Source organism: Aptenodytes forsteri, unplaced genomic scaffold, assembly GCF_000699145.1.
Source record: "Aptenodytes forsteri isolate BGI_AS27 unplaced genomic scaffold, ASM69914v1 Scaffold195, whole genome shotgun sequence".
NCBI classification, from domain to species: domain Eukaryota; kingdom Metazoa; phylum Chordata; class Aves; order Sphenisciformes; family Spheniscidae; genus Aptenodytes; species Aptenodytes forsteri.
Genome location: NW_008795317.1, coordinates 1,489,820 through 1,503,077, shown reverse-complemented (window position 1 = coordinate 1,503,077; position 13,258 = coordinate 1,489,820). Strand labels below are relative to the sequence as shown.

Sequence of the window (13,258 nt, the reverse complement as noted above, 5' to 3'; positions counted from 1 at the left end):
CCAGGTACCAGTTGACAGTCCTGTAGAACCTGAAAGTACTACATTAAAAATTCAGTCGGCTTTATAAAGCTGAAAGAAGGTGACTTAGAAATGCACAAGTTTGTTTGGATACTGAAAAATATTAATTGGTGTAATCACTGGATTTGTGTGTATGAGTAGTAAAATGTGTTTGGTGATATTGCTGATAGTTGTGTGGTGGAAACTATGAAGATGCTCAGTTCATTTTGCCCAAGACGCAAACAATTTGCCTTTGTATGGAATATTTATTCTAACAGTTTTCAAGTTTTGCAGTTTCATTAGTGGAGAACTGTGTGAATACTCTCCACGCTAGGGAGACATGTACATTCAGGATGCATACTTGAAAAAATCTGGAATCCTTAAGTACAGTCATCATGATCAGAAGTATCTAATCTTCTTTTCTTATTCAGTCTTTGCTAGTGCATTTGAAAAGTCAGAGAGTAGGTAGCTGCACAGCTGGAGGATGTTCACAAGTTCCTTTTTTTAAATGTATCTGTATTTTTAATATAAGCCAACGGTTCCCTCTGGGAAACTGTCTATAGCACAATACTGAAAACAAGAGATGACTGCAAATGTGTGTGTTTCATACTGGCATCTGACTTTTTTTTTGCCTTGAAACTTCTCGATAGATATCAGAAGGCAGATAAGAGAAAACACTGTCTTATAGATTCACTGTAACATTTCTGGGGAGATTTAAAAAGTTTCCCACTAGATCAATTGAAGAAAAAAGATTCCTTATTAAATATAGTAAAAAGGAGGAGAAAGGCCTTTGATATCTCCACTGTGAAGTGTTTGTAGGCAATGGAACGCTACCACGCAGGTTGCCTCCACAGAATATTTCGAGTGCTTTCTCAGTTAAAGTGAGAGGAGTATGTGTTTACAAAGAGCTGGTGCCTTTACTTTGTAAAGAAGATCCTTGCCTCATCTTGAGTTTAATCAGTGCTGCTGAAGAAATTCCACTTTGTGTGTTAAACCTCCTCTGAATATTTGTGGAGTACCAGAAAATGTGTTCTGTCCTTTTTTGCAATTATTTCTCTGCGTTATGAATTGTAGCATTTGTCTCATGAAGTTTTTGTGCTCGTGTAACTTAAATCATGTCTTTCACAGTTTGTTAAAAGCTGTAAGGGTGAGTGAAAGGAAAATAGTGATGTTTCACTTTGATGAAATATTTGCCATTTATATCATGCTTCTTAGCTACAAAAGGAGCAGATTTCATTAACGCTCACCTTGTGTTACTACATTTATCTGAACTTGGGATGTGGATTTCTCACTGCAGTGCTTCTGAAAGTATTCTCCTTTACCTTGTGCTCTACCTACACACCTACAGAATTGATAGTACTACAGTAATACTGAGGCCCTACTATTACTGAAGAAGTCAGACCCGAGTTAGACTTTTTGCAAACATTTAAGCTTTAGCAGTCTTTAAGCTGAGTCTGCACGTTTAGTGCCACCAGTGATGCCGTCTCTTTGAGTTCCCACAGATGTAGTGCCATCCAGAAGGTGGAATCCTACTCAGTTTTCCACGGATTGTTACAGTTGGGTATGGGGAACTTCTTAACTCCAAGATAGTCTTTCAGTATGATAAGCAGCACTAAATGCTTTTCTTTTTCTTCTTTCACTGTAGATTTAGAGAATCCTTTTATATAAAAAGGACCCTGTAAACTTAGCTTTCTAGACTTAGCCTCTAAACTTGATGATCTTGCTTTAACATTTTGTATGATAAATGCTTCAGACATGGGAAGACTGAACGGCAATGTACAAACCAGAATAAGCAAGGCATGCTTGGAACACTCGCCTTTCCAAAAAGGGTCCATGTCTCTTTGCCAGGTCCAGTGCTAGAGAGAAAATAGGCACACCTTGCTGCTCCTGGAGAGGCGAGCTCTACGAGAAGAGTCTTCTGGTGAGGTAGCTGAATATAGGAAAAGTAACTCATAGATATTCAAACAGGAGGCAAGAGTATAGGAGTGGAAGTAGAGATGTTTTCACTATGTCAGTTCTTTACGTTTAATGACTTGCCGTGATATAAGCTGCCCCATCAAGGGATGTACATGTTTTCAGCCTGAGTGAGCAAAGTGAAAGTTCCTGCCTTTTGATATCTGTGGGTGGCTTTTCCCTTTGGAAAAATGATGATAATGTGTGCCAAAATATATACGTTCTTCCACAAGGTACAGATTCAGTAAATATTTGTGTTCATGGCCCATGGTTGCTTTGTACTTCCGCTGTTGCAAAATCTTAACAAGATAATATCTTTGCCGTTTTGGAGAAGTGTTTTCAAATGTCCAATAGAAAGTCTTTGGCAGTATCTGGAACGCTTTCTGAAATGTCCAGCACACACTGTTCAAATTCAAAGATTGAGCTTTTTTATTCCTTTTTAAAATTTATTTTTTAATTCTTTTCCTCACTACTAGTTTCCCCTTTCTTTAGTTATGTTCAGCTGATTATTGAAAAAAAATATTGTAGCCCTTCTGGCTCCTTGTGGTTTTTTTATCTTCTGCCAAATTACTTGCCCACCCTCTGAAAAGGTCCAAACAAGATTTTGGCATGCTAGAAACCCTGCTGGGTCCCTGAAAAGAAAATATTCCTAATAATGAAGGCTTATTTACATCCTGGATTTAATACTCCCCCTCTAAAAGGAGCTTGAAAGTTGGAAACCTGTGAGCTATTTCCACGCAACGATAAAGTATTTAAATAAAAGGCTCAGCAGCAAAATAAAGGGCAAATAAAGAACAAATCAGTATTTTATGCAATAATCTTACCATCTGTCAAGGTAACTGAGGTTCTAGCTCATGGCAGAAAAAAGTTTGGGGTAGTTGGGGCTTTGGTCTTTCTGCTTTTAACTTTTGTTTTTAAACAACATCCACCCAATCAAACATCCATCTGGAATTAGAAAGAGGGTTTCTGATTCTCTTAGCCTTGAGATTCTGGCTCAGCCCTCCAGTAAGGGTAGAGGTGGGGGCTAAAAATCGTAACTGCTTAAAGAGGTAATCGTTTAATGAATGGAATTACATTACAACTATGAGAGGATAGAGTGGGAAACCAAGTGAGGAGAGGCATCCCAATCCTATGCATCAGCTCTTGCTTTTCAATATGCTTTTCTTTTAATTGCTTCGAGAGAACTCTGGAGGATGCAAGAGAACTCATGTAATGGTGAGCATAAGCAAGGGGGCTGCCCCAAGTTCCCAGGCGCCCGCCAGGGTGTGTAACAAGATTCAGAGATTAGCCTTTAAAATAACAATCTATCTTTGTTTCTTCCAGACCATGTTAAACTTTTGCTAACTTCAGTGGAAGAGACCCAGAGAACGTTGACCCATTTTTGTTTAGGATTCCTAACATGGCCTTAAACCCCTCGTTTCTGTTGGCTGGGTGTGACAATGTCAGACCTGTAAGGCATAGTCTGGAATTGCTGCAATCAGGAGCTTTCTTCTTCAGCTTGGTAGAAAAGTCCTTCAGAGCATTTATTTTGTACATGGGTGCTTGTCTTTTAATAACATCTCTTTCTGTTGCTGAATGCTCACGTTTTACGAGGAGGAAAGAACAAGGGAGGAAGTGGGGAGAATACATATGAATCATTTCGGGTTAATAGGGCTTTCCTAACTTCATCCTCTTGGTCATCTCTTTTGTTCAAGACAGTCTGTTTCAGAGACAATCACTGGAGTGTGCAATTAGAGCTGCCAGCCCGTGTTGCCTAATGAAAAAATGCTTTTTGAGAAATCTTTGGACTATCTTGTGCATCTACAACCAAGTGAAATTGGGTTAAGCTATAAGCATTTATTGCTTTCATTTTCCATTCTGTGAACTCACGAGTTTTCCTGCATGAATGGGAACATGTGACCTTTTCGGTTGCTGCCTTTCAATATGTGTATGTACCACCTTCTTAAGTGTTTTAGGCTAATAATGATTCATAGACCACAAGCTAAGTTAATTGTATCCCATGTGATTTCCCCCCCGCCACCATTTTGTCTGAAGTCTGTGAAGAGGGAAGAGTGATGTTAATGCATGAACTAGAATGAATTAAGCAAAAAACATTCCTAAGAGAAATGTATTTCCATGTAAGACCCATCTTATTTACTGTTCATGTCTTTGTTCTTCTCATGAAGGTAGCAAAGATTTTTGCTGTAATACTTTGTTTTTGTTAGTGTCCCATTCTTTGTTTCAAGAGAAAATTAAAAGTTCCTTATGAATATTCTCTGACTGCAATATTGTACATATGTGTATATGTGGGTGGCATCACTCCTTACCATTATATGTTACTAATAAAGTGTATAATGTGTAACTTGATTGGAGCCAAGACTACAATTTTTGACAGCTACTGATACAGCTGATGGCCAAAAAAATGGTTCATTTTTTTCCTTAAAAGCTGCCACTTAATGTAGGAAAATCTTGTAAGTGGATGATGTACTGTCATTAATAAACATGCATGCACACATATATGCAGAGTGCATGTATGCAGGGTATATAAATGTATTATACACAAGAGTATTGGCTTACAAAGAAATTCTCTCAGGGCATGGAATTAAAGTATTAGCATCAGTAGTTGAGTTGCACTGCTCTAGCACAGTGATTTCTCCTCCTTTGCTTTGGAAAAGGTCTGTGAGGAAAAGGAAGTGCAGTTAACACCTAAAGCAGAGCAGTTCAGTGTCATCTCCTTAAGGGTAGTGCAAATATTATTTTAATAAAGCACCCAGCTGGTAGTGCAAATATTATTTTAATAAAGCACCCAGCTGGTAGTGCAAATATTATTTTAATAAAGCACCCAGCTGGTAGTGCAAATATTATTTTAATAAAGCACCCAGCTGGTAGAGAGATTATCTGGGGAGAGAGGGTAGAATAACTTCTTAGAGAGGGTAGAGTGAGACATTGCATTCAGTTATGGCCCAACTTTCGTTTCTGAAACCAGAGTTGTCTTCAGCGGGAGCACAGTAGGACCCCTGTGAACACCCTGCAAGGGTTCTCTCGCTTATGCTCGGGCGTTTAGTGTTGATCCCCAGCACATCAGCTGTGAGCCAGGTAAGTTTGAGGAATCTGCTTCAAAGAAAGTAGAGTCACTGTAAGAAAAGGTTTTGGTTTTGTTTGTTTTTTCTCCCTTCTCCACAAAACTGGAATTACCTCAGCTATTCTCATGTAAGAGATTCTTCACAGGAGGAGGCTGCAGGTGCTGAGAGCACAGGAAATACGAGCCTTTTGTCATAAGGCGACGCTAGCATCCAGTTCAACAGTGGGATGAACTTTCAGATGGGTTCTCATTTTACAACCAGGGTTGTAGGGTCGTATTCCTCTTATAGTATCTCTGTGAAAGCTGCAGTCTATATCCCCATTTAGCATTGCAATTTAAACATTCCCACAGCTGGGAAGGAACAATCACAGCAAATTATTATTGCCATAAAGTTCATTCTTTGGCAGACGCTCAGTCTTTCTTGAAAGAAAACACCAGAAACCTCATCAGGTAAGTGGGAGGTAGGAAGCTGTCACAGCTATGATTAGTCAAAGCTATTGAGGGAAAATACTTTTTCTGTCACAGCTATGATTAGTCAAAGCTATTCTTGAGGGAAAATACTTTTTTGTTGTTGTTGTTGTTTCTATAGCTGGGAGGAGGCACTATGTATCCAAAACTAACAAGTGTTACCGCTTCCAGAAAGCGATGCGGTTTGTGCATGGATAAGACACGCGTGTGCCCAACAGTGCAGCTGCTACCTAGACTGGAAAAGTTTCCTAGAAGCCTGCTGGATTTTCTCCCAGCTCTACTTCACAATGAGCTAACCTTATCTGACCGTGTTCTAAATCAATATTTATATCTTCAATTAAACAACATCTTTCCAAAGACAAAACAATAACATCCTGAACTTTGTAGAAAGGACTCCAGCAGGTATGTTGCAGTAAAAAAAAAAAAAAAAAGGCTAAGTACTGGCAGTGGCTGGGCATAGTTACTGATTTGTGAGGCTGGGTGATACCTGCTTAATATCGGGTGTGGTCAAACTTCAGCCTCTAGGATGCTGATTTCTAGTGTTTTCTCAATAAACTGCTGCTGCCTGTAACAATGCTTAGGCCATTAAAAAAGGTTGTAAATAATATCTAAGGGGCATTGTCAGAATTGTGGCCTTGCGTTATGAGCTCTAGAAACAGAGGCGACCCTACAAAAGCTGTAAACTCCATGCAGACAGAAAACTATCATGAAAGCAATTGATTTTTTAAAAAAACCTGCTTAAGATGCCTCATGTGAGCCCAGAAGTGCTGTCGTTGCGGCTGCAGCTCCGCAGGTCAGAATTCATCAGCTTTGTAGACGAGGCAGTGAATGTGCATCCTAGTGTGAGCTGATTTTGGAAAATGGGAAGGTGTAATTAAAAGCCGCCTTTTTCCATGCCTAGGTGACTTTGGTTTATGATGTCTGTTTTATCACTGTAATAGCAATTTCTTACTGGTTTAACTGTCTTTATGTTCTACCTGTACTTGTGTGTGCTTCAAAACTTACGTAGCATGTACTAAACCCAGCTTCCTGGTGAGCAGTATGACTTAGGGATGTCAGGGATTAACCCCAGTTCTTACGGCACGGGTTGCTTTGCTGGGAAAAAACCCAGGGAAGTATTCAAGGCTTCAGAAGTTTTCCCAGCCTGTGCTGGGCTGAACCAGAAACTTCCCAATTTTTTTTTCCAAATGGGGCAGTCCTAAAGTTGCTCAGATGCTGATCACTAGTTTGGATCAGGTAGAAGAGGGACTGCAGATGGCTGCAAAGTTACTTACTCTTTTTGAAATTAAATTGTCCAGCTGCTGCCAAGGGAAAAAGAAATTAAAATATAACAGTGCAGTTTCTAAGCCTGTACATACTGTTTTCTCCGTTAATTCCTGGAAGGTAACTTGATTTCTTCAGAATAATTCATCAGCTAATTCTGAACAACCCTACAGGTGTTAGACAAAACCTTCATCCTGTGCTGAATGAAGAGGCATTGTCACGCTAGGGTGAGAGTGACTCACCCTTGGATGATTAACTTGAAATGGGACTTGAATTTATGTATCTTCTGCTCCCAGAGAACAACTGAAATTCACTTAGGGGGGGCCTAATGCTAAAAGCCTAAAATTCACTTAGAGGCTAATGCCTAAAGCCTAGAAATCCCATGATTTCTCATCTTGTCACTGCTCCACAGAAGCTTCAAAAGGGTAAAGGAGCCCTCGGAGGCTCAGAAGTTTGACAAAGTTACCCAAACCAGACTGTTGCCAATAGAGATATGGAGGTCCATTGGCTTTTGGGGAGCAAAGACCCCCATGCTCGGTGTGATTTTCCTCTGACCTACTCCATCTGCTCAGGCTTGAGCTGTGAGAATCTCACGAGGGTTGAAATGTCTGTGTGCGTGAAGAGGACACAGAGCATTATGGAGCCTCCTTGAAGTCTGCAGCTTGTGTCACCGCACTTACGACGTTCCTGGTTTTGATTACAAGGTCAGAAAATGCTCTGTAGGCTTCTCGAGTTTGCTAGTTACCTCTGAAGATTAATATCATTCACATGATGGCAAACAACGAAGATGACTGAAAAAAATTATTTTGTTCCAGATGACTGTAATTCCCTTAAGAGCTTTAAGTTTTTTAATTGACCGCAATATTTGAACTTTACTCTCACTTTCAGGGGCTCCTGCAGTGTTTTGACTACTGTTCAGTCGTTCTCTTAGAGAGGGGGAATCTTAGTCTGCAGAGCACTGCCTTCCAGAGATGCTTGAAGTGATGCTTCAGATCAAAAACTGTTTGATGAAATCATCAGTGTTGTGATGATATCTTGTTGTACCATGACATTGAGAACAATGTATCATGCATTTCTCTCTTTGCAGGTTTCACACAGCACCTAAATTTAAGGGCTTGTGGTTTCTGGGCTTGTGACATATTCTATTGCTAAACAGTCACTTTTTCAGTCCACTTTCAAGTACTGCCTGGAAAGACAACGCGTTTGAGGAACTTTAATACACAAGGACGACGTTTGTTCAGAGTGTTTCCTAACCGGCATCGTACTGTTCCTAGAGGGCACAGGGTATCCCATAACAGAACTACGTTGCTTAACCAATTTCTAAACAGCACCAACAATTGTGCTTCTAATCTTCAGCAGGCAGGGGTTGTATTGCAGTACACTCCTCTCTCCCTGCAGGTGGGGATGACTCAGGTGCTCGCTTGGCAGTGGAGGTTAAGTCCTGCCTCTCACCTTTGGTGCCGCCACCAGCGGCTCCCCTGTGATAAGGGCTGCAGGTGCTGACGATTGCTGAAAAGAGATCTCATTTCTGAGTCAGCATTTTTTTTAGCCACTGCCTTTCTTTACTACCTGTACTTTTATTATGCAGTTCCCCTGGAGAGAAGTGGTTGTGCTGGGTAGTTTACCCTCTGACTGAAAGTTAAAGAAGAAGTAATTAGTCCAGAAAAGATAGATTGCCGAGATTTATGGAAGGTTACATTAGTGTTTCCTTGTTTTTATAAGCAGAGCTTGCTGCGAAGACCAAATCATGTGCTATGCTGGCAAGTAAGACCTTCACAGCAAACTGTATTGATGTAAATATTTTCCAAGCTACAGCAATATTTGGGACTGAAACCTTGGAACAAGGCAAAGAGTAAGGCAGGCTAATAGGGATGCTGACGCTGTACTAGTGAGAAACAACAATTTCATCTGTATCTGATGCTATCAGTTGTAGATTAGAATGAGGTGACTATAATAAGTACGGAAGAGGAAGGGCTATTTCACTGTCAGCAAAGGCTCAGGCCAAGTAGGACATGCTGACCTGCAATGAGGGGTGGAAAGAGAAAACTTGCAAAACGGTTTTGAGGAGGCCTGATTTATAGGCTTTTCCTGTCACTTCGATTTTTTTTTTTTTTTTTTTTTTATGCTGGAAATCTTGCCTGTTGGATTAGCCTGAGATCAACTGGAGCCCAGTTAAACAAACCCATCTAAAATAAACACTGTAATATTTGCTGCAGTAGAATTACTGCAGGAGGTCCTCCTCCTTGCTCAGGCAGAAATCAAAAGATATTGCTGATGTTCTTCATTGCTAAAGCCAGAGCAGCTGATGGCTGTTTTTTCTGCTAGACCATTGCAAGATAAATAGTGTGTTGAGTTTCCAGAAAGGGCTACCGTGGGGAAAGCTCCAAAGAAGCGCACCCTGAAGCATTCCTTTTATAGCTTTCTTTTTTTTTTCCTTGTCTACTTTACATATTTATTTTCCCAATGACCACATTGATTAATACATAGTTATCATTCTTAGTGGTTATGCAAATCACTCCTGCAAACTTGCATCTACAGCCATTCCCATATTACCACGGTTACATCCTTATCACAGTTTTACCTCGCATTTCATTACTAACCCAATCCAATTCCAGCATAACTTCCAGTTTGAGAAAAAGCCCCAAACAAACAAGTTTTATTTTCCTTTTCAAGGATCAAACAAGGTCACTGTAGTCTTTTCAGGAAATGGGCTAGTGTTTGCAGAGCAATAATGCAATTCACTTACATCAGGCAAACTTTTTCGACCTGTGTTTTCCTCCTCCCCTTCTGCAAAGCTGAAGCACATTTATAGGATTAACGGTTTCAGACTGCTGCTGCTTTTCTGGACATACAGTGGTTCCTAAATTCAGAAAAGGCCATGAAGATCCTTGGCCCAGCTTTAGCAGAAGAGTGCACTCAAGCTGGGGATTCTTGTACCCAGGCTTCAGGCTTTTGCACTGACTGCTGCCAGGTGGAGGTACTGGACATATTTCCTGCTTCACCAGTAACTGACCTGCCTCTCATATGCTCAGTGCTGGTACAGGAACCTTCACTGAGTGTGGAGCACTTGGCGTCCACTTTTGCCGACCTGGATAACAGCACAGGTCCAGATCTATCACGCTGCCACTGATTTGCACCTATCTGATAGAAGGAAAGAGTGCATGAGACCTCACAGGCACTTGTCACACCAGTGGTCCATTCTCCAGCAAAGCCAGCAGGTCCCTGCCCTGAGCCTGGGTCGGGCTGGAGCCGCTGGCCAGGGAAGCCTTCTCCTGCTCGCTCCTGGCGCCTGCACTGAGCCAGCAAGAAGGGCTGCTTGGAAACAACGGGTAATAGAGGAAGTATTTTCCCAAATAAATAAACAGCCTCTGTGTGTATGGAATATCACAGGGCAGTGAGGGTTTGCTACGCGGCAGGGCTGAATTCATCGCTGTGTGCAAGAAGATGCTTGCTGGGGAAGCTAGTGGGACCCCTTGAGGGGGGTGCGGAGGTGACACTTCTGGAGAAGAAATCTTCTTGGAAAAAAGTGCTGATGCTGTATCACCTTGCTGCCATGGTACAATTAAGAGCCATTAATTTTCCCACAGTTGGTTGTGTAATTGCGCTGCAGGGCCTTTTGAATACTGCATTTAAATTAGTCTGCAATTGGAAATAATGAAGGTTAAAACCCTCTTACATGATTTTATGATCAAATTAGTTCCTTTGACACAGAAAGCAGCTGTGGTAGCAACATGCGCTGCATTAGGAACAAGACCGTAGGTTTGAGGTGTTACTCGGAGCTAGCTTTAGAAAGGTGCCTCCATGCAAAGTGACTGGATTTCAAAATCAAAAGGCTCTTGGCTCTGGAGCCGGGGCCGGGCAGCAGCCTGGGGACAAGGGGAGGGTCAGCACTGGCAGGGCGGAGGAAGAGCTGTGAACAGAGCAGGAAACAGGGCGGCTCTGCTGAGACTTACGATATCAAAATTAGGTGGTCCCACGAGGTGAAAGCTGTCAGATGCTTGGGGGGGATGCAGGGGGACACGCTGCATATCCTGCCCTGCTCTTACTCATCTTGAATGTCTGCTCATGACTAATACTGGGGAGGGCTTGGGCTAAACCAAAGCAGCATTCTTCTATTTTTACTCTAATTTGTAGCTAGGAAGAGTGTAATTAAGGCTTTCCCTTAGCTGTGGGGACTTGGGGACTCTGCTTTTATCCCCTTAGGCTGTTTCGAAGTTGCCGTTAGCTTCAGGAACTCAGCTAACTTCTGCCCTGCCTGTCCAGCCCACAGCTGGCCTTGGGCACACTGGCTGGCCTCTGGGAGTTCAACTTGTCCCTCTTCATCCTGAGCATCAAGGAGGAACTGATAAGCTTTTTTTTCTTTCTGTCCCGTTTGGAAGGGGTCTGGGTGCTGCAAAGGGCTGCTACGGACAGGGCTGTGGTGTCCCAACCTTGCTGTGCCCCTTACCTGCCTGGCCAGGGAGACTCCTCCCCTCTGGCACAGAGCATGCCCTGGCATGGTGGATGCAGAAGGCTTTGAACTGCAAAGTACGTAGCATCACTCTGGTCTTCACACTTCCAGGGTGACTAACAAGTGGGTGGGTGTAGGAAGGTGTGATCTGAGCGTTCCTAGCTGCTCCGGGCAGTGGAGCAGCACTGAGCGAGGCTGTGGCAGCCTCACCACGGTTGCCTGTTCCAACAGTGAACAAGGCTCTGGGGCTTACGTGGCTGCCAGTTTGTGTATCAGCGTCCTTGATGATGACTTTCTGCTGCACAATCCCAATGCTCCAGGCTCTGTCACACGCAGCGTGCCCCTGGGCAGTCCCATTAGTCCTAAGATGCAGGCCTGAATGATTTTCAAGCTTTCCCCTGGCTCTGCTCCAGCGAACTTGCAGACTTTCTCAGCCCCCCTTTCCTCATTTTGCCTTGCCTGAGTCTCCCTCTGCTCTTCAAGAGCCCTCTCCTCCATGGCTGCAGCCACCTGCAGCCTCTCCAGGTCTCTGTGCCTCATCAGCTCCCATCTGGAGCTCATCTTGGTGCTCTCACATCTCACCGATGTGCAGCCTCATCTGCGCTCCGGAAAGAGAAACTGCACCTCCCCTGGGATCCTGCTCCAAAAACCAGCAGGGGGGTGCAGATCGCCTCTGGCAGGCACAGGGGCACATTTGCCCTCTGGTTGTGATGTTTGCCTGAACATTAGGGAAACGCAGGACATAGCGGTGAGGGTGAAGACTTCACAGCAGCTCTAAACTCACTCTGACCTTTCCTCCTCTCCCCCAAATTGCATCGCCATTTACACACTGAGCCCCCACGTTCAGCTCAGGGGGCTCGCTAGAGCAAAGTCTCCTAGGCTCAAACCTAACACTGGGCAAGCTGTGTGAGCTGAAACCCTTGGTTTGCTTTAGCTAATGGAACAGCCTTTCTCTGGCATCCCTTATGTTAAACGTCCTGATGAGATTCAGGCATGCCGCGTGGCCAGGATGCGGCAGGGAAGATTACTGGTAGGACTCACAGAGACATCAACTCCAGTGGAGAGCGATTAGTAACTCAACATACACCCGTGGCTCCTGAGAGCCTTCAGGAAGCTGATTAGGGCACTGGAGACATTTCTTTACAGTGAGAGATGAAAATCAGTAGTTGCAGCTGCTGAGGAGATGCACAGGTACGCACCCAGCCTGGCTGGGAGCAGGGGAGATCAGAGCGGGAGCAGTATCTGAGTGCATGGGCAGGGGATGGGAACAACATTTTTCAGACTACTGCTTATTTGTGATGGGGAGTCACCTCTAGCTCTAGGAGTTGTGTTAGGTTGACACTGTTGTGCTTGATGTAAAGAGCTAAAAGAACCCCTCCAAGCATGGAAATAAGCATCAGGGAACTGAGCTGAGTGGTGGAGATGGCAGTGGCAGCCAGGGAGTCGTCTGCCCGGGAGGTGCTGCAAGGCCACCGACACAGCTGGGCAAAGCCCTGGAGGAAGAGACAGGGTCCCCATTGCTCTCGGACACAGCTCCATCACGTCGGGTACGAGCAGAGGAGGACCAGACGCTATTGTTTCTGTGGCGTTAGTGTGCGCAGATGTGTGAGGCAGGTACCTCTGACTGCTGCAGGGGATCAAGGCAGAACATCACCACTGTGTGAGACAGCCTGAATAACGGGCTGTGCTCCAACTCATGGACCACTCCCCCAGCCCTGACAGTCTGTGTGGCAGCAAAAGAGAGAAAGGCCGCACTGTGACGACCCTCCCTCCTACTCAGGGATCGGGCACTCAGTGCTCCTTCCACTAGAGCAGGAAATATTCCCCTGGAGGATGAGCAACAATCCGTGAGCCGTCCGTGGCAAAGGGAGGCTGTGGGCTGCAATGAGACCCCAGCCACTCATCCCTGTCATCACTGTAACGCTCGATGGTTAACAATGATTTTCCAGCTCCGTTAGGAAGAAGGGAGCAGCCCACCTCTCTTCAATGAAGAGTTTGATTTTCAAGGGCCCCTCACGCAGCGGGGGGCAGGGACGAAAGGGACGAAAGGCACGGCATGGCACGGC

General features: G+C 43.9%; 1 protein-coding gene across 1 annotated transcript in view; it reads left to right on the top strand.

Moving 5' to 3' along the window:
* The window catches only part of FLVCR1 (feline leukemia virus subgroup C cellular receptor 1), an 11,603-nt gene extending 10,134 nt beyond the window's left edge, over nt 1–1,469 (top strand). Inside the window, exon 10 of the mRNA XM_009279589.2 lies at nt 5–1,469. Coding sequence (XP_009277864.1) covers nt 5–67 — 63 coding nt within the window. The 3' untranslated portion in view covers nt 68–1,469. The remainder of the gene's footprint in view (nt 1–4) is intronic.
* Nucleotides 1,470–13,258: the final 11,789 nt, after the last annotated feature.